Genomic DNA, 26,382 nt, shown 5'->3' with positions numbered 1-26,382 from the left:
CTCTCTCAATCTGAAGCTACAATATAGAAAATTGTATTTTATTTACTTCATTTATACCCCGCCTTTCTCCCCAGTGGGGCTGCAGAGCAGCCGACTTTGTTCTTCTCCATTTCTATCCCTACAACAACCCTGTGAGGTAGGTTAGACTGAGAGCATGTGCCTGGCCCAAGGTCACCCGGAAAACTTCCATGGCAGAGCGGGAATTTGAACCTGGGTCTTCCGGATTCTAGACTGACACCGTAACCAACACGCCATACAAAAGCTGGCGTTGTGCAACCTGGGGGGCAACGGCTGATCTCAGAGCCCTGTGTTTTGCGCCTCTCATCTCCCCCACCCCAAATACGCCTGCATTCCCACAAACCGCCTCAGGAAACAGGACGCCATGGCAATGGTCGTTCAACCAAACACATCCAAAATAGCACATTGAATAGTGGAGTAAAATATGTACACAAATACATATTTTATTCAAATAGGCATGGGTGACCTGCCAAAAAACAAACAAAAAAAACTGTACAGAAGAGGAGAATGCCAGGAGGGACTACGTGCAAATAACCAGGGAACTGATGGAGAAACAGAACAAGGGGGAAATTTACTCATCCTTAGCAATATCTGGGTGGTGGAACGTGTGGTCAAGTCAAAGCTGACTTATGGAAACCCAGTAGGGTTTTCATGGCAAGAGACGAACAGAGGTGGTTTGCCATTGCCTGCCTCTGCATAGCAACCCTAGATTTCCTTGGCAGTCTCCCATCCAAATGCTAACCATGGCCAACCCTGCTTAGCTTCTGAGATCTGTCCAGATCGGGCCGCTCAGGGCAGAGAATTTCTCAAACTCAAGGCCCCAGACAAGGATTCTCTCCAGACCACAACACCAGAGCCAACCCAAACGTCACAAAAAATAACCCCTGGATCTCCCGCTATTATAACTGATCTCCAGGCGATAGTTCCCCTGGAGAACTCTGGCATTTGGACTCTATGGCCGTTTATGCTTGGTAATTAGCAGCGCGTTCCAGGCTGAAGCGCCCTGCGTTTTTTTATTTCTCCACGCTGAACCGTGGAGACAAGCCGGCGCATACCTGCTTCGCATTTCTTAAGAGCCCCTTTAGCGCGACCTTTTGTATTTGCGCCGCCCCCGCCTCGAAGCATTCACTGAAGGAACCATGAAGAACCACAGCGGCGGCTTAGCTATGCAAACGGCAACCACTAACGGCTATGCAAACAAAGGATGGGGGGTGGAATCCGTTTGACTTTCTCCTCTTGCATCGGGACCGTGAATAGTCATTTTAATGGTCGGGTTTTAAAAAGGAGCTTTGAGCGAGCATCAAAATCGACCGGTGTAAATGCCCCACGGCGGTGAAGCCCCTCCCCAAACCCCGCCGTCCTCAGACTCCACCCCCAAAATCTCCATGTATTTCCCAATCCGGAGCTGGCAACCACAGAAAGGGCCTGAAAGGCTGCTCATGCAAAAGATGCCCTAACACGAACAGCATGAAAGACCAGGCTTAAGAACCTTTAAGGAAATACAGGCCATTTTTGCGCGTTCCAGGCTGAATTGCCCTGCATTTGTTTTTAAAAAATTTCACGCTGAACCGTCATTCTGGAAGTGACTGTGAAGCCGGCGCAGACCTGTTTCGCATGACTAAAGAGCCCGTTTAACGCGACCTTTGGTGTTTGCCGTGAAGAATCCCCCCTCAAGGAACCATGCAAAACAACAGCGGCGCGTTAGCTATGCTCATGCTAATGGCTATGCAAACAGGAATGAAGGAGCAGGCAAGTGGGGGTGGTAGAATTTCTTCTTGTGCGCCGGGACCATGAATAGGCAATTTTAAAGTTGCATTTTTTAAAAGAGCCGTGAGCGAGCATCCAAACCGACCTTGCAAAAATGGCCACACACATATGAGCACTAATTCAAACAGAGCGGAAACGCTAAACCCAAACCAGCCCAGTGTTTGAAGCAAAGCAAAAACCCATGCAGCTTCCGGATACGCACTGGAGGCTTAAACCGATGCGATTTAATGAGAAGCCCTATTTATGGTTTGGAAACAGGACGTTCCCGTTCTTGTCAAGACCAGAGAAGTCACAGAAGTAATGAAAGGGGGTAATGGATTTTGTTTGGCGAGCCGTTCTGTTAAAGCTCTGACCTAAACACGCTGACCGTTTCCCTCTCCGTAGGACTTTTCTCTTTGGCAAAGCGAGAAGGTGCTTAAGTCTATATTTATCAGCTTCTCATGCTCCCCACCCCCACACAAAAAAAGCACAATTTCATTATCCTTCCAACTGCACACAGACACAAGCCTAAGGACTCCCTAGAGGTATTCGCTCAGCATGCTAGATCAGAAAACACCACTGCCCTAAATATGAAATGTTAAGGCCATTAAAGACTGTCTATTTCAAAGCCTTAAACAAAATTCTGCTCCCCTCATTTTCAGATTGGCTGCAGGGATGAGCCAGTTCTTTTTGCTTTTTTTTTTTTTAAAAAAAATTAAATGTATGTTGTTTTCATAAGGTTGCCAACCTCCAGGTAATAGACGAAGATCTGCTATGTTGAAGTCCCTTCCCTCACCAAACCTCTCCCTCTGCAGGTTTTGCCCCAGAAATCTCCCGCCGGTGGCAAAGAGGGACCTGACAACCCTACATATTTGGCAGGATGTGTCCCTATACTTTCAGACTCTGTATTAGGGGCCTGTGCTGCGTCTGGGCTCTCTGGATGAGCATTTCCACTGGACTGTCCCACACACTCCATTCAATGGCTCCATGCAGAACGTGGTGGGAGCAGTTTCCAGGACTCCGTACCACCTCCGCCTGTCCCGAACATGGGCAGTGGCTCCTGATCACAATTTTGCCCTTTGGGTGGTTTTGGAAACGTTTGTGCTCTGTGAAATGCAAACTCGTTTTTTGTTTGCAAGGCCGTCCTGGCCAGCTTCCTAAAGAAGGGAAAGAATTCAGAGCCAAATCCGATGAACAAAATGCAGAAATGGCTGAAGATTAGGGGTGGGGATGGGGCTCGGACCGGGATAAAAAGAGGACGACGAGAGGTTCATACAATGATGCAAGGGGCAGCTGAAGCAGGGAGAGAGAGAGAACTTCTCTCTGCCCCGTAGTACTAGAATACAGTGCATCCAATGAAGTTTATGGGCAGCAGATCCAGGACAAATCAAAAACATAAGGAAAGCCCTGCTGGATCAGACCCAGGCCCATCAAGTCCAGCAGTCTGTTCACACAGCGGCCAACCAGGGGCCTCTAGGAAGCCCCCAAGCAAGACAACTGCAGCAGCAGCATCCTGCCTGTGTCCCACAGCACCTAATATAATAGGCATGCTCCTCTGATCCTGGAGAGAATAGGGATGCATCATGACTTGTATCCATTTTAACTAGCAGCCGTGAATACCCCTCTCCTCCATGAACACGTCCACTCCCCTCCTAAAGCCTTCCAAGTTGGCAGCCGTCACCACATCCTGGGGCAGGGAGTTCCACAATTTAACTCTGCCGTTGCGTGAAGAAAGACTTCCTTTGATCCGTTTTGAATCTCTCCCCCTCCAGCTTCAGCAGATGACCCCGCGTTCTAGTGTTATGAGAGAGGGCCTTATCAAAAGGGGCCTTTTTCGTACGATGTGTAATGAACTGGCTGTTTAGCTTGGAAATAAGGCGGTTAAGGGGAGACATGATAGAGGTCTATAAAATGATGCATGGTGTGGAGAGAGTGGACAGGGAGAAGCTTTTCTCCCTCTCACCTAATACTAGAACGCGGGGTCATCTGCTGAAGCTGGAGGGGGACAGATTCAAAACCGATAAAAGGAAGTTTTTCTTCGCACAACACACAGTTCAATTGTGGGACTCCCTGCCCCAGGATGTGGCGATGGCTGCCAACTTGGAAAGCTTGAAGAGAGGAGTGCCCCAGAACACAGAAATACCTGGCTCGGCATTGTTACCTGCACGTCGAAGAGAATTTTACACAGCTGCATTTTCCAGCAAGTTTTCCCCTGAAACGGGGCCCCTTGGGACGGCGCTCCGGCGAACGTGGGAGAGAAAAGAAACAGGTCGGAATCCAGATCGATAGCCGGGAAATGCAAAAACCACCGGCGAAAAAAACAATGAAGGCTTTTTCATGTACATGAAAGCGCAGGATCAAACTGCAGAGACGCCCAGGTCCCTTAGAAGGGTGCGTTCATCCATAAATGTTTGCTTGGGGCTGCGTTGTATCAGTTTTTACCCGGGCGCATCAAATGGCTCTAGGGTTAGGCACAGAGATGAAGAATGAAGCCGCCTAAGTAATACGATGAGCTGGGCCACTATGGAGAGAAGCAAAGAGTTCTGCCATCGGCGGCTTTTTATTCTTTTTTTTTTTCCTCCAACATTTACTGAGGTTTCGGCAGCCAAAGAAGACTGGGAAGGGGGGTATTGTCTGTAGGGCTTCATCGGTGGCGGTGTTTGTAATTCTACTTAAAGGGGCTTATGCGTAGCGAGGCAACTGCCCCTACAGGGCTGCGTTTGTGCCTGATATATTCCCTCTGAGCAAACTCTTCAGCAGTTCTCAGGGTGGCACGGTTGGGCGCCTTGCCGCGGGCCAGCGCAGGGCCTGCTTCTGAGTCTGACTGGGGTCCCTTTCCGGACTCTCAGTGGGTGCACAGCAAACTGTGGAGGGAGCCGAGTTCAAGAGAACAGCGGCTTGGTTATCTCAACTCTGGGCCCCCTCGAGATTGTTCCAGAGACCCATGCAAAGCAAAAAACAAATGGGGCAACTGCTTATTTCCTGGTGGGGAGAGTACAGGAGAGACTGGAGCAGGGACACACTGCTTCCTCCAAAAAGCAATGATGTATATGCTGCTGCCGCACCAGGGTTTTGCAATGTTCATCTGTCCCGCATGACTAGGGTTGCCAGGTCCCTCTTCACCATCGGCAGGAGGTTTTGGGGACACCATCGGCAGGAGGGTTTGGGGTGGGGTTTGGGGAGGGGAGGGACTTCAATGCCATAGAATAGAAGGAGAAGAGCATCCAGAGCAGTTTGGTGGCGACTTTTCCATTTTCCAATAGATCGATAATTCAAACAGATCAGAGGAGGCGTTTTGGGATGCCGCTGCCGCTTTTGACCGAGGACCGACAAGCTGATCAGTCAACAGAAAAAATGTAACCCGCACACTTCTTTCAGTCTCCTAAGGAACACGAGCCCCCAGATTAGTCTGCCACAAAGGACCCAATTTCAGGAGGTGTGAAATATGCAACGTGGAGGAGCGCGGGGGAACATTTAGGGTTTCTGCTGACTCATCAGCCGCCTTGCCCCGTTTGCTGACTTGGTGTTTTCCTCAAGTGCATCCGTGCTGAGTCAATCCACGAACGCTTTTGCAAAGAGCAAAAGTTTCCTGCACGGTTCTTTCAGTCGACTCAGCCGCTGTTGGCCTGAGATAAAATCCACGCCGCTTTACAGAAATGACCATCTTTAGCAGCAACAAGCCACAAAGCGAATCCCGGAGGCCTTTTGGGAAGAGAGAAATTGAGAAGAGGCGGCTGATGCTTATATATTGGCCTTGGATTGCCTAAGATGGGTCGTAAATCATTTTGCAAAACCTTCATACCCTATTGCGCTTGTTGAGGCAAAGCCTTGCTATGAAATAAGGAGGAAGGGAAGACAGCCCTTGGATTAGTTCACTAGTAGGTAGGGTTGCCAACCTGCAGGTACTAGCTGGAGATCTCCTGCTATTACAACTGACCTCCAGCCGATAGAGATCAGTTCACCTGGAGAAAAATGGCCGCGTTGGCAATTGGACTCTATGGCATTGAAGTCCCTCCCCTCCCCAAACCTCACCACAAAAATCTCCAGGTATTTCCCAACCTGGAGCTGGCAACCTTACTAGTAGGGGAAATGAGGAGAGGTGTGAACACCCATGAAGCTGCCTTATACTGAGTCAGACCCTTGGTCCATCAAGATCATTAATGTCTACTCAGACTGGCAGCAGCTCTCCAGGGTCTCAGGCAAAGGTCTTTCACATCCTCTGCTGCCTGGTCCTTTTTAACTGGAGATGCTGGGGATTGAACCTGAGACCTTCTTGCATGCCAAGAAGATGCTCTACCACTGAGAAGGGTCTCAGACAGAAGTCTTTCACGTCAGCTGTTTTGTGAGCCTTTTTTTTTTTTAATGTTCCTCAACTTCTTAAACAAGATTTCCAGCCACCATGCAATGAAATGAAAGCCTCTGGTTCCTAGGATATGCTCATTTCTCTTATGTTAATGACTATAACAAACAGGGTTTTTTTTTTTGTTAACCTTCCTGTTTGCTGGGAAATGAATCAGTAACCCTTCTCTGGGGCCAGAAACCAGATGTTAAGGCTACTATGCCTTGAAGGCTGATAAGGCTGCTATGCCTTGAAGGGCAGCATAGTGGAAGGGGAATTTTAAGAGTCATCACAATTCCATCCTTAATGGGGGGAAATCTATCAGCTGGCTGACATCCATCAGAAACAAAAGTCTAACTGAATCTGGGCCTCAAATCTGAGGATTGGGTGCATATATAGTTAAAAAGAACTCCAGAAACCAAGTAGATTTTCCCTCCTGGGAAAAGCAAATTTCCGCTCCATCCACTAGCCAAGAAAACGATAGGATTTTCTCCCCTTTCAATATAGTTCATTCCAGAGATTTGATTGAAAAGGCAGGAAAGCGAGATTCGGCTCTAGCAAGGGATTCAGATAACCACAGCATCTCCATGATATTGGGACTTTTTCCCCCCCTGCAGTCACCCAACAGTGGGATTCATGGCAAACTAGGTCACAGGAAAACACAAAGGGGAGGATGCAGTTTTAAGAACACAAAACCGAAGGAGGGAAGAGCTGAACCCCTTTCCCCCAGTCACCACTTTTCAAAACGCAAACTCCTACCTCCCCTGAGCTGCTTTTCTTGACGGATGGCAAAACAGGCACCTGGAACCCCAGTTTAGGGTTGCCAATTTCTGCTTGGGAAATTCGTGGAGATTTGTGGGGTGAAGCCTGGGGACGGTGGGGTTTGGGGAGTGGAGGGACCACAGCTGGGTATAATGCCATAGAGTCCACCCTCTGAAGATGTCGCTTTATCCAGGGGAAACCGTCTCTGTGGCCTGGAGATCAGTTGTAACTCCAGGAGATCTCCAGGTTCCCCCTGGAGGTTGGCAACCCTGCTCCAACTGGAGGAAAAGCCACTGTGGGTGGCGAGGGGGGGCGTTGTAAGAGAAATGCAGTAGGCAAGGAAAGCAGAAGCAGAAGCAGAGTTGGTTTTCATATTCCAACGTTCTCCATCACTTAAGGAAGAATGAAACCGGCTTGCAATCTCCTTCCCTTCCTCTCCCCACAACAGACACCCTGTGAGGTAGGTGGGGCTGAGAGAGCTGTGACTAGCCCAAGGTCACCCAGCTGGCTTCGTGTGTAGGAGTGGGGAAACAAACCCAGTTCTCCAGAATAGAGTCCAGCGCTCCAAACCACTCCTCTTAATGACCACACCATGCTGGGAAGGGGTTCAGGGCTTTTAATTTTTATTTATTTACTTTTGTATATATCCCGCAGTTCTCCCCAATGGGGACCCAAAGCAGCTTACATTGTTCTCCTCACAACATTGCTTATCCTCACAACAGCCCTGCGAGGTAGGTCAGGCCGAGAGCGTGTGACTGGCCCCAGCAAGGTGACCATGGCGCGAGCGGGGATTTGAACCAGGTCCTCCCAGATCCTAGCCCGACATTTTAGCCACTACATCACTATCCCGCTCTCAAGGGTCAAAGACAAAAACCTTGCTTCCTTTCCCTGCTCTCTAGAGAAGGGAATTGCATCGGTGGATTAACGGTTGTGTCCAACCCTTGCAGGAGAACAGCAGAGGGTCAGAACATCCCTCAGTCTCCCTTCAAGCTCCCCACCAAATTGTCTTGACGTGGACGGCTCTTCCGTGCCATCGGGGAACGTCCTTGGCGGCAGAACGCAACATGCTGAAATGCGCCGCGGAACAGTGGGGGATTCGGTCCCTTTCCCACTCAGCCAACATACGGAGTCGTCAGATGGGATTACTCTAGGCCATCTCACCAGCTGGCTGCCTGCTCGGAGACGGGATCGGGATTTTGAGGACATCCTTCCTCCGGTCCGCTTCCTCAAAGCTCAAAATCCGGGCGGGGGGGAGGAGAAGCTCGGTGTGCCATTGCTGCCGAAAACTTTGGTGAGGAGGGAAACCAAGTTTTTGGGGGGTGCACAGGGCAATCAGGCTTCTGAGTTCAGTTCACACATGAACAACATATGATACTGTGTCAGACCATCAATCCATCAAGGTCAGTATTGTCTACTCAGACCGGCAGCGGCTCTCGAGGGTCACAGGCAGAGGTCTTTCCCATCCCCTACTGCCAGGTCCTTTTAACTGGAGATGCCAAGGATTGAACCTGGGACCTTCTGCATGCCAAGCAGAGGCTCTACCACTGAGCCAGGGTCTCAGGCAGAGGTCTTTCCCATCCCCTACTGCCAGGTCCTTTTAACTGGAGATGCCAGGGATTGAACCTGGGACCTTCTGCATGCCAAGCAGAGGCTCTACCATTGAGCCAGGGTCTCAGGCAGAGGTCTTTCCCATCCCCTACTGCCAGGTCCTTTTAACTGGAGATGCCAAGGATTGAACCTGGGACCTTCTGCATGCCAAGCAGAGGCTCTACCACTGAGCCAGGGTCTCAGGCAGAGGTCTTTCCCATCCCCTACTGCCAGGTCCTTTTAACTGGAGATGCCAGGGATTGAACCTGGGACCTTCTGCATGCCAAGCAGAGGCTCTACCATTGAGCCAGGGTCTCAGGCAGAGGTCTTTCCCATCCCCTACTGCCAGGTCCTTTTAACTGGAGATGCCAAGGATTGAACCTGGGACCTTCTGCATGCCAAGCAGAGGCTCTACCACTGAGCCAGGGTCTCAGGCAGAGGTCTTTCCCATCCCCTACTGCCAGGTCCTTTTAACTGGAGATGCCAAGGATTGAACCTGGGACCTTCTGCATGCCAAGCAGAGGCTCTACCACTGAGCCAGGGACTCAGGCAGAGGTCTTTCACATCACCTACTGCCTGGTCCCTTTAAATGGAGATGCCGGGGATTGAACCTGGGACCTTCTGCATGCCAAGCAAGATTCTCTGCCGCTGAGCCACAGCCCCCCCCCTCTCCTTGTTGCCCTCCAGAGGAACCGGTTGGTTACTGTGTGAGACAGGATGCCGCGCTAGATGGGCCACCGGTCAGATCCATCAAGATATGCAAAATCCCAGAGAAGAAGATGCATCCAGTACTCTTCCTCCTGCTGATGCCCGATGGTTCCTATCAACACACTTATTAATGGCTTATCTGGGGCTAACAAAGCAAAATGCAATCATGCTAAGCCGGAGGGGAATGCACCCTTTTGTTTGCTGAGAGCCGGCGCCGGAGAAATATGGCTCTTCGTTTGCATAAAGACTTCGAAATAGCTCCTCCAGAAATCAGCAAAGCCCCAGGAAGAGAGAACCAAAGACTGAACACACGCAGAGCGAAATCTGCAGGCTATCAATGCCACACAATGACTTACAGCAATTCTGCATGGGGGCAAATTGCAAAAAAGGGGTTGCACTGTTTCTCAAGCATTGCGCTAGTATCGTTGTTTCCCAAATTTATGTCCTGCCTTGCGGCCCTCACAAGAGCCACCAAGGCAGCTAGCAATTTCAAACGCGCACGGTACAGCCGTGTTTTAAAACCCTGGAAAAATCGAACCTCCCCCCCCCAGCACACGTTATTGAAACAAACTAAAAACGGGGCTTAAAATCTACACGAAGACATCAGAACGGCAATTAAAACATCAGTCGGGAAGGAGGGATCACTGAGGGAATGTCAAACGAAACAAAAAAAAAAGGTCTTCATCCGCTGGCAGAAGGCAGCAGCAGAAGGGGGACAGACAAATCTCCCTGGGGAGAGAGTTCCAGAGCTATGGGGCCGTGACCGAAAAGGCCCTTGCCTGGGTTGCCACCTGCCTAACGTCAGAAGGCAGAAGCACCGGAAGCAGGGCCTCCAAAAATGACTGCAGTGGTTGGGCTACCATTTAGCATTTCCATTTCAGTTCTAAGGCACAAAGCACTCTGCTCCTCAAAACAGCCCTGTAAGGTAGGCCAGTATTATTATTTGGTCTGAGGCTGAGAAAGTCTGGCTTGCCTAAGGCTGCCTGGAAAGTTTATGGGTGGAGAGAGATGTGAGACAGCAAAATAGATGCCCAGTGGCACCTGAAAGACTCTCACTAGATCTCCAGGGCAAAGAGAGGGCTTTCCAACAGCTGCTGCCTGAGATAGGTTAGGAAGAGATGCCAGTGCTGAAATAGAAGAAGAAGAGGAGGAGGAGGAAGAGGAGGAGGAGGAGGAGGACTTGGTTTTTATATGCCGACTTTCTCTACCATTGAAGGAAGAATCAAACCAGCTTACGATCACCTTCCCTTCCCCTCCCCACAACAGACACCCTGTGAGGGAGGTGAGGCTGATAGAGCTCGAACAGAACTGTGACTGGCCCAAGGTCACCCAGCTGGCTTCGTTTGTAGGAGTGGGGAAACCAACCCGGTTCACCAGATTAGCCTCCGCCGCTCAAGCAGAGGAGTGGGGGAATCAAACCCGGTCCTCCAGATCAGAGTCCGCCGCTCCAAGCCACCGCTCTTAACCACTATGCCACGCTGGCTCTCTCCAGGGTCAGCTTCCACAAGCCAGGGCTCACTTCATCAGATGTACGGAACGTGCATCCATGAGAGATTTATTCTTCCTTAAAAGTTCTCATCAGATCTCAGAAGCTAAGCAGGGTCAGCCCTGGTTAGTATTTGGATGGGAGACCACCAAGGAATACCAGGCTTGCTGTGCAGAGGAAGGCACTGGCAAACCACCTCTGTTAGTCTCTTGCCATGAAAACCCCAAAAAGGGGTCGCCATAAGTCGGCTGCGACTTGAAGGCACTTTACACACACACAAAAGTTACAAGATCAGCCCCCCCACCCCGGGGAGCCTTTGGAGGCACACAGCTGCAGCGTCAATGGCGAGTCTGTTATCGCCCCCCCTGATATTGGCAGAGGCCCACAGGCCGGCACCGTGAGGTTAAGTGTCACCGCCTTAGACTAATGGAAGCTCTGCTCCTGGGCTGCTATCTTTCCCTGCTTGTCACTGTCTTCCCTCACCTCCCATGTCTCCTCTCTGCTTTCCGATTTCGAGAGAGGTGACAGAATGCGCAAAGTGAGATCATGGAAGCGGTTACCATTCCGCCCTCCGGGACCCTCTGACCTCCCCCCCCCCAAAAAAAAACACCTCCAGTCTTTTTTGGGCAGTGGGGAACCCAAGCAGTGCGGCAGAGCGACGGCCTCGCTATGAAATGATGGGGTGCTCGGGAGGCAAGAACGCGGTCGCGGCAGAGCCGCCGTGTCTTGGGAATGCGGCCTTTATCAGCTGCCCAAAGCTGGCCGGAGAGATAACTGCCCTCGCTCAGAGGATGAGAACCTGGGAAAAGTTTCCGAGGTCTCTTCTGCAGAGGCAGCATCCCGAGGCGATGTTGCAATAAGCAACTGTCAGTAGGGATATCAAGGTGGAGGGGTGGGGGAGAGAAAAGAACCACCGCCAGCCACAAAACACCTCTGCAAGCCTGCTCCCTGCTGAAACACCCCCCCACCGCTGCTCCTGACACAGAGGTATTTTATTCAGCCCCGTCAGCATCGTAAACCTTTTCAAGCCGTGCAGGATAGAGTAGCATCTGTGCCAGCCCGACAGATCGGCAACCCTTCCGTCATCTTTGAAGAAGAAGAAGAAGAAGAAGAAGGAGAAGGAGAAGAAGAAGAAGAAGAGGGAGAAGAAGAAGAAGAAGAAGAAGGAGGAGAAGGAGAAGAAGAAGAAGGAGGAGGAGGAGGAGGAGGAGAAGATGATGATATGATGATGATGATGATGATGATGATGAAGAAGAAGAAGAAGGAGGAGGAGGAGGAGGAGGAGGAGGAGTTGGTTTTTATATGCCGACTTTCTCTACCACTTAAGGAAGACTCAAACCGGCTTCCCCTCCCTACAACAGACGCCCTGTGAGATAGGTGGGGCTGAGAGAGCTCTTAATAGAACTGTGACTAGCCCCAAGGTCACCCAGCTGGCTTCGTGTGTAGACGTGGGGAAACCAACCCGGTTCACCAGATTAGCCTCCGCCGCTCATGTGGAGGAGCGGGGAATCGAACCAGGTTCTTCCGATCAGCCTCCACCACTCCAAACCAATGCTCTTAACCACTACACCACTCTGGCTCTTGGGGGGCTGCCCTCGCCAGCACCTACTGACAGGGCACAACTAATGGCAGCCCGGTGGCTCTTCCTGCCTCCCCCTCTTACATCCTTCCCACCCCCACCCCACAAGCAACCTGTGCCCCAGCGCCAGCCTACATTTCCCTTCCAGACTTTAATAAAGAAAATCTGCTTTTTGCGCCGAGAACTAGGAGGGGCCGGCGATCATCGCCTGCTGGGCCAGATTGGGAAAGTCTTGTCCTGACTTGCCAAATGAACCTGCTTTAGAGGAGGAGGAGGGGGGAAATAACCCAGTTAACAAGAATGAAAGGGCTATGCTGCGTTTCAGAGGAGGTCAGCGCTGGGCAAATCCGGCTCCTAGAGCTTCACCGCCGAGATCAAGCGGCTTTGAGGGCGATGGCTAAGAAGAAGGTGCCCTTCACTGGTAAGTAGAGACCCTAGAATCGGACTCCACGGTGCTTTGAGCAGCACAGTCTTAGCTGTGCTGGTTTATGGAGATCTGTAAACACGTATCCCAGTGCATTTACATGCCCACAGGGCAGGCTAGCTGCCTTCCTTTACTGGAAGTTGATTCTAGTACAAACTCTGAGAATACAGGGGACTGTGAAAACACGCGCATGCCTGAATTTCGGCACCAAATATGTTTCAGCTATGCCCTAACCTGGATGGCCCAGGCTAGCCCGAGAGCCAGCGTGGTGTAGTGGTTAAGAGCAATGGTTTGGAGAGGTGGCCTCTGATCTGGAGAACCGGGTTTGATTCCCCACTCCTCCACATGAGCGGCGGAGGCTAATCTGGTGAGCTGGGTTGGTTTCCCCACTCCTACACTTGAAGCCAGCTGGGTGACCTTGGGCTAATCACAGCTCTCTCAGCCCCACCTACCTCACAGGGTGTCTGTTGTGGGGAGGGGAAGGGGATGGTAAGCCGGTTTGATTCTTCCTTAAGTGGTAGAGAAAGTCGGCATATAAAAACCAACTCTTCTTCTTCATCAGATCTTGGAAGCTAAGCAGGGTCAGCCCTGGTCATTACTTGGACGGGAGACCACTAAGGATGTCCAGGGTCATTACGCAGAGGCAGGCAATGGCAAAACCATCTCTGAACGTCTCTTGCCTTGAAAACCCTTTGGGGTCACCATAAGTCAGCTGTATCTTCCATCACCATGTTGATTTTAATGCGCTCATTCAAGAACTAAGGCCCAACTGAGTCAAGACTTTGGGTAAGGTTGTCAGCTCTGGATTGGGAAATTCCTGATGCTTTGAAGGGGTGGAGCAGGGGAGGGAAGGGTTAGGGGAGGGGAGTGACCTCAGTCGTTGAAAACTATTCATAAGGCAAAAAGGGGAGAGAAAAAATAATCACCTTTTAACTAGTTTTAGTGTCTGGCTTCCACTATTAAACCTATTGACGCCTGAAGTATCTTTTAAATTGTTGTTTCGAAATTATTTCACCCCAACCTTCTACTCAAAATTGTGCTCGTTGTGGTTTTTAAAAAATACTTCACCAATATTTGACTGGTGATTTCACCAGATCTTTTCAGCCAGACCAAATGCCCAACCTCCTCCTCTTGTTCTGTCCACTGCCATGATTCCCATGGAGAAGACTTCTCTGGGTCAGTCCTTGACCAGCTTCCCAAGGACGAATTGATAACAGCAGGGTCAGTCACAAAATGGAAAACAGAAAGACAACACACATACAACAATCTTGCATCTTCAGTTACACAGGGGAAACACAAGGTAGGAATCGAGTAGGCACCTAGTGAACTTGTACTAGTCCCAAAGGATCCTTGGGGAGAGGAGTGCTGTCAAGCCAGCAAACTTACGGCGACACTGTAGGGTTTTCAGGGTAAGGGATGAACAGAGGTGATGTGCCATTGCCTGCCTCTGCATAGCAACACTGGATTTGGAGGTCTCCCGTCCAAATCCTAACCAGGGCTGACCCTGCTTAGCTTCTGAGATCTGATGGGATCGGGCTAGCCTGGGTCATCTTACTCCTTAGCTTTGTACACATGAACACATGAAGGTGCTTTCTACTGAATCAGACCCTTGGCCCATCAAAGTCAGTATTGTCTACTCAGACTGGCAGCGGCTCTCTAGGGTCTCAGGCGGAGGTCTTTCACATCACCTACTTGCCTAGCCCCTTTAACTGGAGATGCCGGGGGTTGAACCTGGGACCTTCTGCATGCCAAGCAGATGCTCTACCACTGAGCCATGGCCCCTACCGTTCAGGCTGGGCATAATACTGTGTTCATTATACACACAGCCACAACTTGAACGATTGATCTTTCAGGTATTTCTTCTGTTCTCCTTACATCTCACCTGTGCTCCACAAACCCCACTGCAGGAGGATTTCTTGGCCGAAGAAACAGACACCCCTCTCTAACATCCTTTGCTCCGCCGCAAAAGGAAATCCATCATCGTTTGTGTGTTACTTGGCTGTTAAACCTGTTGTACTGGATCAATGCTCTCCCTCCCAGTTATAAATGATTAATCTGCGCAACCACTGACAAAGCTTTCGAAAATTCACATAAACCTGGATTTTAAGGAACGCACCAAATCGGCAGCGATGAGCAACCAACGTTGCAATTAAACACTGGTTACTAGAGTTGGGGTGTGCTCCATGATCTGATGGCTCAGGCATAAGAACATAAGAAAGGCCCTGCTGGATCAGACCAAAGTCCATCAAGTCCAGCAGTCTGTTCACACAGTGGCCAACCAGGGGCCTCTAGGAAGCCCACAAACAAGGCATTTGCTTGATATCTCTTCATGATATCTATAAAATGGGGTCTGTAGCATCAGCCAATAGTTCCTGAAAGTTGGTACCCTGTTTCAGAAGTATTCTCTTCTCTTTGGAAGAGACTGAAAAACAAGTGTCAACTTACTGATCACTAACAACCTTTAATTGCTCTGACCTGGATGGCCCAGGCTAGCCCCGTCTTGTCAGTGGACTCTGATCTGGAGAACCGGGTTTGATCCCCCACTCCTCCACATGAGCAGCGGAGGCTAATCTGGTGAACTGGATTTGTTTCCCCACTCCTACACTTGAAGCCAGCTGGGTGACCTTGGGCCAGTCACACTCTCTCAGCCCCACCTACCTCACAGGGTGTCTGTTGAGGGGAGGGGAAGGGAAGGTGATTGTAAGCCGACTTGAGTCTCCCTTGAACACATGAAGCTGCCTTATACTGAATCAGACCCTTGGCCCATCAAAGTCAGTATTGTCTGCTCAGACTGGCAGCAGCTCTCCAGGGTCTCAGGCAGGGGTCTTTCACATCACCTACCTGCCTAATCCCTTTAACTGGAGATGCCGGGGATTGAACCTGGGACCTTCTGCATGCCAAGCAGATGCTCTACCACTGAGCCACAGCCCCTCCCCAAAGTCTGCATATAAAGTCAGCATATAAAAACCAACTCTCCTCCTCCTCCTCCTCGGAAGCTAAGCAGGGTTGGCCCTGGTTAGTACTTGGATGGGAGACCACCAAGGAATACTGGGGTTGCTGTGCAGAGGAAGGTGTTGGCAAACCACCTCTGCTAGTTTCTATCCTTGTGGGTTTCTCAGGGAACACCCAGTTAAGAATCAGGATGCGGGCAGTGCAATCCTAAACAGAATTACACCCTTCTAAACCCATTGAAGTCAATGGGATTAGGAAGTTGGTAACTCTGCTTCAATTTGCAGTGTTTGTTTGATACAACAGGCCTCTTCCTATAATCAGCTCACAAAGCCATTCTCATTAAACACCAGACATCCTTTTGATAGTTAAGCCAGAGAATTATAGTTAACATGGCGAGCCTTGGAAAGCACGGTTGCCCTTCACATCACAGAATGAGGGCAAGAATGCTAAACAAGCAAGGGATTATTCAGGGTTTTTTTTTTTAAGCAATGAAGGCCCCGATCCCAACAGAAGTAAGCAAGCTTGTGAATAGCTGCCCTTGACGATTACCCCGGAGACTTTAGAAACACACGCCGTTTCAGCCACGTCCACAGGTACGAACTCCTCCCACTGACCCCTCCATCTGAACACATGAATACATGAACACATGAAGCTGCCTTATACTGAATCAGACCCTTGGTCCATCCAAGTCAGTATTGTCTACTCAGGCCGGCAGCGGCTCTCCAGGGTCTCAGGCAGAGGTCTTTCACATCACCTGCCTGCCTCCTTTAACTGGAGATGCCAGGGATTGAACCTGGGACCTTCTGCATGCCAAGCAGATGCTCTACCACTAGAGCCACAGCCCCTCCCTAATTTAACGCAGACGATTTGTAGAAATGAATCCACAGTTGCCACACGTTTCCATAGCGTCTGCTGAAAAAAAGTATGCTCAAGGAGAGAGATCCCTTAGCCACAGCTGATACAGATGTGCTCCGTGATGCTCATCTGGCCCCTACCATGACCCCCTCCAACCAGCTCAGTGATCCAGCTGAGGAGATCACCTTCAACACTGTGCAAATCAAATCTACAAAATTAGCAACCATTGCTTGGTTAATTTTCTAACAGAGCGGTTCCTCAGTGGAACAGGCTTCCTCGGGAGGTGGTAAGCGCTCCTTCCCTGGAGGTTTTTAAGCAGAGGCTAGATGGCCATCTGTCAGCAATGCTGATTCTGTGACCTTAGGCAGTTCATGAGAGGGAGGGCATCTTGGCTATCCTCTGGGCATGGAGTATGGGTCACTGGGGGTGTGGAGGGGGGAGGTAGCTGTGAATTTCCTGCATTGTGCAGGGGATTGGACTAGATGACCCTGGTGGTCCCTTCCAACTCTATGATTCTATAATAGGAATTGGTCTAGACATCGGTTCACTGCAAATTCTGGTCCTGGTGCCAAGAGGAGCCACGTTTTGGCACGGGTCACATGGGCAGAATCGATTTCCCTTTGCCTAATGATTCTTTCCTGTTCAGACAGTGAGTCGGAGAGCCTGAAGGGATCCGAGCCCGGTCAGCGGCAGGTTTGCGGTAGCTGCCGTGGAGTGATGAACTAGGATGCTAATGAGCTCCGAGTGCCTTGCAGAGAGGCTGACGCCTCAAGGGCTCAATCAGGTGCGATGGCTGCTCTCAGCAGCAGGCATGGGTGATACCACAAAGGCAGCAGACGAGACTGGAGCCTCGCCTGCCTCTCCGGGCAACTGGTCAAGCGAACACAAAGGGCCTTTCTGGGATCCTGCTAGAAGAAGACGAAGGAGAGCTGGTTTTTATATGTCGACTTTCTCTACCAGTTAAGGGAGACTCAAACCGGCTTACCAGCACCTTCCCTTCCCCTCCACACAACAAACACCATGTGAGGTAGGTGGGGCTGACAGAGCTCTAGGAGAGCTGTGACTTGCCCAAGGTCACCCAGCTGGCTTCGTGGGCAGGAGTGGGGAAACCAATCCAGCTCACCAGATTAGCCTCCGCCGCTCCTGTGGAGGAGCGGGGAAATCAAACCCTGCTCTCCAGATCAGACTCCACCGCTCCAAACCACCGCTCTTAACCACTACACCGTGCTGGCTAGTGCTCTACGCCCATTTTGTCCAGCAAGAATGATCCAGAAGTAGACAGGCTGGCATTTTCCTGCTCTTCTTCTGCAATAGCTAACATGCAAACCTGTAAAGAGAAGGATCAGCCAACCCTGGAAAGACCCATAAGCTAAAAGGGCAGCTGGTCACAAACTCAGTTCTTGGTATTAAGCTTCGACGCTTGTTATGATCTTCCATGGGCATTCGATTGGCATTCACCCTTTGCCCTATCATGCCTTCTGACTTTTAAACACACGTATGTAGGCAGTTTCTAGAAGAACGCTCTCCGGGAACAACAGGGCATTCCTTGTTCTCCGTACGTCTACCTTGTCTCCAGTTTTAAAGGATAATTTCAAACCGCTCGAGCCTACAAGCCTTGTGAGACCAGCACAGCTCAAATAAGACATTTCTGTGTAACTAGTCACCACACGATCTGAAAGCTTAGACTATGCAAACAGATGATAAAAAAAACCCTCTTCCATCCTCTTCAGGCTTGGCTTCTCCTGTACTTTTTCGGTGTAAACAGCAAATCAAATACAATTACCTTCCTTCCCCTCCCCACAACAAACCCCTGTGAGGTAGGTAGGGCTGAGGGAGTGAGACTAGCCCAAGGTCACCCAGCTGGCTTCATGTGTAGGAGTGGGGAAACCAACCCGGTTCACTAGATTAGCCTCCGCCGCTCATGTGGAGGAGTGGGGAATCAAACCCGGTTCTCCAGATCAGAGTCCACCGCTCCAAACCACTGCTCTTAACCACTACACCACGCTGGCTCTCATTTCTGGCTCTCGTTGCAGGAAAATGCAGTTGGATCTAAATACACGGACACGGTATTGTCTGTCCTAACAACACATTAGCACCTTTCTACCTGTACCACCCAAAGTGACCGCTGGGAAGAAACCCTTCCAAAAGAAGAGGCGGCATTAAGATTAATGATTTAGATTTTATGAATTGTAATCCAATTTATATATGAAGTATTGTGCTGAATTAGAAATTAAATGCAAAGGTGATAAAGTTATCAAAAAGATAGAGGAGGAGAGAGGGGAAGTCAACGTAAATATATGAATTAATTAGTTATATAGAATAGAGAAATATTGTTTATATCATATAATTATCTTAATGAATGATGGAAACTACTGTAATATAAAACACAATAAAAAATGTTATAAAAAAAACAAAAGAAGAGGCGGCATTGTACACACATGAATAAGTGAAACCTAGTACTGTAAGCAAAACTGATCGATCCTTTCTTTGTGTCTGAACTTCAGCACGATACGCAGGCAGAGAGCCGGCGTGGGGTAGTGGTTAAAAGCGGTGGTTTGGAGCAGTGGATTCTGATCTGGAGAACCGGGTTGGATTCCCCACTCCTCCCCATGAGCGGCGGAGGCTAATCTGGCGAACTGCATTTGTTTCCCCGCTCCTGTGCACGAAGCCAGCTGGGTGACCTGGGGCTAGTCACAGCTCTCTTAGAGCTCATAGGGTTGCCAGGTTTTAGAGTTTTAGCCAAGATGGTTAGAGCATCCGCGTCGCTTCCGGGTAAACCCGGAAGTGACGCAGGTGCGGGGTGCGCTGCAGCCACGGCCCCAGAAAGCTCCCGCTGGTGGAGCTACGGGGCCTGGCAAGGCTATCTATCAGCCCCCACCTACCTCACAGGGTGTCTGTTGTGGGGAGGGGAAGGGAAGGCGATTGTAAGCCGGTTTGAGTCTTCCTTAAGTGGCAGAGAAAGTCGGCATATAAAAACCAACTCTTCTTCTTCTTTTGGAGCGTCAATTTCCGAGATAACCCAGCGAGTCCTAAGACAAATGCTTTAATATAAGTGAAGCCTGCGATTGGCACTCATTTGTAGCAGGAAATCCAGCCACCACCCCCTCAAGATAGTGCTGATAGTGGAGGAATATTTCATTCTCCCCTGCACTTAATCTAGAATATTTATTAACTTGGGGGGGGGGGCAGTTCTGTATGCTATCACAGTACAGCAACTCCGCTTTCTCCCACAGTGACAAGCCCACCCACACCCCTACAGCAAGAGAAGGTTTCTTCTGCTGTGTGTAGTGGTTAAGAGCGGTGGTTTGGAGCGGTGGACTCTGAGCTGGAGAACCTGGGTTCGATTCCCCACTCCTCCACGTGAGCGATGGAGGCTAATCTGGTGAACCGGATTCGTTCCCTCCACTCCTACACATGAAGCCAGCTGGGTGACCTTGGGCTACTCACAGTTCTCTCAGCCCCACCCACCTCACAGGGTGTCTGTTGTGGGGAAGGGAAGGTGATTGTAAAGCCCACCTTCTCACCTCTGTCAGGAAGTTCTTCCTATAATGTTTAGCCAAAAACTCTCCCGATTTAATTTCGACCAGTTGGTTCTAGTCCGACCTTCTACCGAATACATTTGTGCAGAAAACTGTTTACAACTCGCCGTAATGCTTTTCAAATAAAACTTTTCATTTCTTCAGCTGGTTGAAGCAACAACTGGCATGTGAGTGTTAGTTAAAAACGCCATAAGGCAGAGCTATTTTTTTCCATGGACCATTCAAAAGGCTGGTCTTGTTACTGTACATACCTCTGATATTGTTCCCTCCCTGAATATCAATCTGAAAAGATCCAGTTACATTCTGTGCACCCCCAATGAGCAAAAAGGGCAGGCAGGAGAGGGGCCTTGGTCTGATGGACCTTGGTCTGATCCAGCAGGGCCTTTCTTATGTTCTTCTGTTCATTTTCTGTAGCTGCTGCACATTTACAAAATCTTCAGAATCTGCCCGACCCATAGCTAGAGGATTTTCTGGAAACCACAGAAGAGGTCCCTGCATACAGACCCGTATGGCCAAGCTTAAAACAAATGTAAATGCATTTCAATTTACCAGGCCTGCAATCCTACACGTGCTTAATCCGGGCAGAAGCGTCCCTGGAGGGATTACCACGGATGGGATGTGCTCTTATGTGTTCATTTTAATAACCGCAGTTGCTTTGCCCCGCTGGAATTACCCAGCAGAGCAACCAGCGCAAGGTGGGATATAAACTGGCCTTTCCTGTACTTCCGAGTGACCGCTGGCTGATGAGCGCGCCAGAAAGAGGTGGTCGCCGGTTTTGCTCTCTCCGTTGAAGTCACCGTGGCTGGAATTATTCGCTCTGCAGAGGCTGTTCTGCAGCGAACCCATTCTCCTTTACCCTTCACAGAGCTTGCGAGTGCTGGGGGCTGCAAGACTCCAAAGCAAGCCTGTAGCCCCCAGTACTCCAAAGCACCAAGGGGCCATTTGGGGAACGGGGGGGGGGGGAAGGGCAATTGGAAGTGGAGTTGCAAAAAAAAATAGTGATAGAAACTAGAGAGGAGAGAATGGCTGGTGAAGCCATTTACAGGACTAACCATCTTCAAGTACTTGAAGGGCTGTCCTGTAGAGGATTGTACCGAGTTGTTTTATTTGCCCCAGAAGGTTGGACCAGAACCAATGGGTTGAAATTAAGAGTTTCCGTCTAGACATTAGGAAGAACTTTCCAACAGTTAGAGCGGTTCCTCAGTGGAACAGGCTTCCTCGGGAATGGAGTAGGGGTCACTGGGTGTGTGTGTGGGGGAGGTAGTTGTGAATTTCCTGCATTGTGCAGGGGGTTGGACTAGATGACCCTGGTGGCCCCTTCCAACTCTATGATTGTACGGTTACTCCAGTCTAAACCCATTACCAATAGGCTTAGGGTGGGGATAACTCTCTTTAGGATTGCATTGTCAGAATCCTAAGTGCCGAGGAATATGGTAGCCCTGATGGAAATCCATTCGCTTGTATGTTAAGACAGTAACTTACAAAGAGACTGCAGCTTTCATTGGGCATGCAGTTTTCCAGCTGGCAAAATAATGGCATTCTTTCTGTCATTTTGAGAACTACAGCCAGGAAAGCAACAGCTGGAGACTTGCTTTTAAAGAAATAAAGAAATCCAGACTGTGTGGCACCAGTAAGCTACATCCGAAGACAAGCCCGGCCATTCCTTTAGAACCAGGGGTTGCTCACAAGGTATGGACTCCCTCATTTGCTCAGACGTGACCAGGAAGCAATTGCAGTATCTTTCAAGTCAAGTTGTGAGCCAGGCTGGCTTAAGTTTTATGATGCGGCTCTCTGTAAACCCCGCATTGTGCTCAGTCATCTGTGAACTCGTCAAGCTGTCTACTGAGTCACACACACCCTTGGCTTGTCAAGCTTTGCACTGGCCTACTCTGACCGGCAGAGGCTCTTCCAGGATCTCAGGTAGAGATCTTTCGCATCAGGAGCTGGGACCTTCTGCATGCAAAGCAGGAGCTTTATCACAAAGCTACGGTCCTCTACTCCGTGACTGAAGAACGAAGTTGCCTTCTACGGCCAGGCCCTTTGTCTACCCATGTCAGCAGCAGCAGCAGCAAAAGCAGAAGAAGCAGAAGAAGCAAAAGAAGAGTTGTTTTTTATATGCCAACTTTTCTCTACCACTTAAGGGAGACTCAAACCGGCTTACAATCACCTCCCCTTTCCCTCCCCACAACAGACACCCCTGTGAGGTAGGTGGTGCTGAGAGAGCTCTAACAGAGCTGTGACGTGCCCAAGGTCACCCAGCTGGCTTTGTGCGTAGGAGCGGGGAAACAAATCCGGTTCACCAGATTAGCCTCCGCCGCTCATGTGGAGGAGTGGGGGAATCGAACCCGGTTCTCCAGGTCAGACTCCACCGCTACAAACCACCACTCTGAACCACTACACCACACTGGCTTCTCAGTATTGTCTATTCTGACAGCCAGAGTGCCTCATTGTAGAGGCGATTCACATCATGATCTTTTTTCACTGGAGATGGCGGGGATTGAACTTGGGACCTTCTGCATACAAAGCGGATGCTCTGCCACTGAGCCACAGTCCCCGTGTTCGGGATGGTCAATCAAACTGGGCTGAAGTAGCAGAAGACTCGCCTGGTTTCCCCCATGAGAACAAGCTAACTCAACCAGATGCCATTAATTTGGTCACCGGCGCTCCTTCCCTCTGAACCTCTTCCAGCTTCCAAAGTTTTTGCTTAGGCCCTACAGGTGTGTTGCTACGGTTGAGTGGAGCATTAGTTTTGTTGCGTTATTTTTCCATATAGAAAATTTGTTGCGTTATTTTTCCATATAGATATTTGCATACACCCTGCTTTTATTAAAATCAGTCCAGCCAAGGACTGGCTGTTGCGCTCCATCCCTTCTTGGGTTGCAACATTTGTCTAGAGCAAAGAAGAGAATTTGCCAGCTAATTCAGAAAGCTCTTTTCCTCCCACACTCAGTCGGTGGCTGCGCTTTAAAGAAATTAGCCCCGGAGTTAATTAATTCATTAACCCCTCCCCTTCCTCCTTAGGTTCCCACCTTGTGGTCCCAACTATAAATGACCTTACTTTATATTATTATTACGACTAAGGAAAGAGGGTTCCCTGACCACAATCTCTCTCTCTAATCTTTCATTCTATGAAGGTTTCTCCTTTAATGAGCCGAGCTACTCCCTCTACATACAAATTCAGGGCCGAAGATGCTGCATTGCTACCGTTGTCTGCTACAGCAGGTCACGGCAGAGGCCCTCTGCCCCGGATTCGAATGCTGCCCAGCTTGGGGGGGGGGGGGGCAGGAGGGTTTCACCGAGGCATCTCCGGCCGCCATGCTATGTCAGGGGGAGATCCTGCGCGTTTGCTCAGAAGTCAGTCCCACCAAGTCAAAGGAGGTTTATTCCCAAGAAAGCAAGCCTAGGGTTGGGAACAGAAGAACATGAGAAAAGCCCCGCTGGATCAGACCCAGGCCCATCAAGTCCAGCAGTCTGTCCACACAGTGGCCAACCAGGGGCCTCTAGGAAGCCCACAAACAAGATGACTGCAGCAGCACCACCCTGCCTGCGTTCCAGAGCACCTAAGATAATAGGCCTGCTCCTCTGATCCTGGAGAGAATAGGTATGCATCATGGCTAGTATTCATTTTGACTAGTAGCCATGGATACCCCTCTCCTCCATGAACATGTCCACTCCCCTCTTCAAGCCTTCCAAGCTGGCAGCCATCACCACATTTTGGGGCAGAGAGTAATTCCCATGAAACACAGGAGGACTTGCTTCCGAGTAAATGCACCTCTGGGGTCCAGAATGTAGCGTCAGCAAATCAAGGGGCATCAGGTGCGGGCAGGGGGCTAAGGTGGGGCATTATTCAGTCTGGGAGTAAGCCCCCCTTCACCTAGTACTTGGGTCTCATAATAGGGAAAGGGGCTTGTTTCTAATATCAAAGTTTCAGGAGGGTGGAGGTGGAAATTGGGGGGCTCTCCCAGGAGGCCCTCAAAAGAAGCAGTTCTGCTCTCCAAACAGCAGGGGCAAAAAAAAAAAAAAATTCAGACAGCAATCCTAAACATGTCCATTAGGGAGTATGAACTTAATGGGCAGACCTGACCTGGAAGGCCCCGGCTAGCCTGATCTGAGTTCTCAGAAGCGAAGCAGGGCCGGCCCTAGTTAGTACTTGGATGGGAGACTGCCAAGGAAGTCCAGGGTTGTTACCCAGAGACAGGCAATGGCAAACCACCTCTGCTTCTCTGCCCTCACCTGGATGGTCCAGGCTAGCCTCCCCCCACACCCTCAGTGACCCCTACTTCATTCCCAGAAGATGCCCAAGATGCCCTCCCTTTCATCATCTGCTTAAGGTCCTAGAATCAGCATTGCTGACAGATGGCCATCTAACCTCTGCTTAAAAACCTCCAGGGAAGGAGAGCTCACCACCTCCCGAGGAAGCCTGTTCCACTGAGGAACCGCTCTAACTGTTAGAAAGTTCTTCCTAATGTCTAGACGGAAACTCTTTTGGTTTAACTTCAACCTATTGGTTCTAGGCCGACCTTCTGGGGCAACAGAAAACCACTCGGTACCCTCCTCTATAGGATAGCTCTTCAAGTCCTTGAAGATGGTCATCAGATCACCTTTCAGTCTTCTCCTCTAAACCTACCCAGCTCCTTCAACCTTTCCTCATAGGACTTGGTCTCCAGACCCCTCACCATCTTGGTTGCCCTCCTCTGGACCCGTTCCAGCTGGTCGACCTCTTTCTGAAATTGCGGGGCCCAAAAGTGAACACAGGACTCTAGGTGAGGTCTAAGCAGAGCAGAGGAAAGCGATACCAGCCCTCCGCGTGATCTGTGTTGGAAAATCTGCCCTTCAAGGACGGTGTCACTTGCCTGCACATTGAGGGGGGGGGGGGGGAACTGACCACAAAGTCAGATAGATAGACAGGACAGGGGGAGGTCATCTCTAGTGACACCTTGCCCTCATTTCCTGCCCCTTTGATGTTTAGAGGACGTCTTGTCAGGGAAACCTCCCTTCTCTCTCTCTTCCCTTTCGCCCATCATCCAAGCAAGTTCTAGGAGCCAAGTCCAGGCCTTCCCACCCCAAGACGGAGTGGAAGGCAGATCCCCTTTTATACGGAGAGAATTAGCAAGATAGGTCAGGACAGAGAACCCTCGTTTGTCCTTTCCTAATCCAAGGTGTCTTTCCACCATAAATGCACTTTGGTTTGATCAGAGCAAGCGACTGCTCCTTTTTATTTTCACGCCTGTGTAGCTTCTGCTGCTGCTAAGCTTAAGGCCCTCTGCTAAACACAGGAATATCTCCAGGACAGATATCCCCACAATCTGGACTCGACGCTTCTGTGGGTGCAGAGGCCGGCGGAGAAGGCCGCCGGAGGCTCACCTGAAGTCGCTGTAGGGGTGGATGATCCAGAAGCCGGCCGTCTTGACGCGCTCCTGCTCCCGCTCCACCGCCTTCTGGCTGCCGAACATCCTCAAGGAGAACTTGTTGACCCCGGGCTGCAGCATGGCCCCGAACTGGCGCTGCATGAAGCCGGCCTGGCCCAGCCGCAGCTCCTCCTCGGGGTTGACCTGGCCGCCGCCCTCCACCTGGACGGAGGCGGAGGCCGGGGGCTGGGGGTCCCCCTCCTCGCCGATCAGGCGCCTCTCCTCGGCCGGGTCGTGCGGGGGGCGGCCGGCCGGCGAGGGGGGGCTCCCCCGGGAGGGCCGGCAGTCGCCGTTGGTGCCGGCCCGGCAGCCCCCCTCGGCCCCCTCCCCGGCGCCGCAGCCGGCCGGCCCGGGGGGCTCTCCCGCCCCGGGCCCTCGGGCGCCCCCTGGCGTCGCCGGCGGCGGGGGGCAGGGGCTGCAGCCTGAAGCCCCCCTCCTCCTCCTCGTCCTCCTCCTCGCCCATGAGCGACGCCGCGGGACCGAGCTGCTGGGGCAGGCTGTAGAGCCGCTTGCGCATCGACGGCGGCAGGCGCTCCATCGCCCCGGCACCCAGGGGAGAGGGGGGACCCCTTGGCTCGCCCCCCCTTCTCTCCCCCCTCCGCCCACCCGGCTCAGGCCAAGGCAGGCCGCCGGAGGGGGGTCCTCATCGCCTTGAGCCGAGCCCCCCGGGTCCGATCCTGGGTGGGGGGCGGCTAGCTGGCGTCCCACTGGGCCGGGCGGCAGAGCCCGTCCGCCGGCGGAGTCCGCGGCCCCGGCCGGCCCTTCAGCGGCCGGGCGCGATCCTTGGACATGTTGGGGGCTCCCGGGGGGAGGCAGCAGACATAATAAGGGCAGGAGCCGGCCGAGGGGGAGAGGGGTGGGGGGGGATGGGGCGGATCAGAGTGGGGGGCGCGGGACGCCTCCCCGAAAACACACCCCGCAACCGAATTGCAAATTAAAAAAAAAACCCAAAATCAATTGCAATAAAAAAACCCAAAAA

The 26,382-nt window shown here is 51.0% G+C and overlaps 1 protein-coding gene across 1 annotated transcript in view; it reads right to left on the bottom strand.

The window, feature by feature from the left end:
* HCN4 (hyperpolarization activated cyclic nucleotide gated potassium channel 4) overlaps positions 1-25,542 on the bottom strand; it is a 78,034-nt gene extending 52,492 nt beyond the window's left edge. Inside the window, exon 1 of the mRNA XM_056865925.1 lies at positions 25,360-25,542. Coding sequence (XP_056721903.1) covers positions 25,360-25,505 — 146 coding nt within the window. The 5' untranslated portion in view covers positions 25,506-25,542. The remainder of the gene's footprint in view (positions 1-25,359) is intronic.
* Between the last annotated feature and the right edge of the window lie 840 nt (positions 25,543-26,382).

This window comes from Euleptes europaea, chromosome 20 (genome assembly GCF_029931775.1).
Source record: "Euleptes europaea isolate rEulEur1 chromosome 20, rEulEur1.hap1, whole genome shotgun sequence".
Taxonomy (NCBI): domain Eukaryota; kingdom Metazoa; phylum Chordata; class Lepidosauria; order Squamata; family Sphaerodactylidae; genus Euleptes; species Euleptes europaea.
This window is presented reverse-complemented; position numbering and strand designations above follow the sequence as displayed.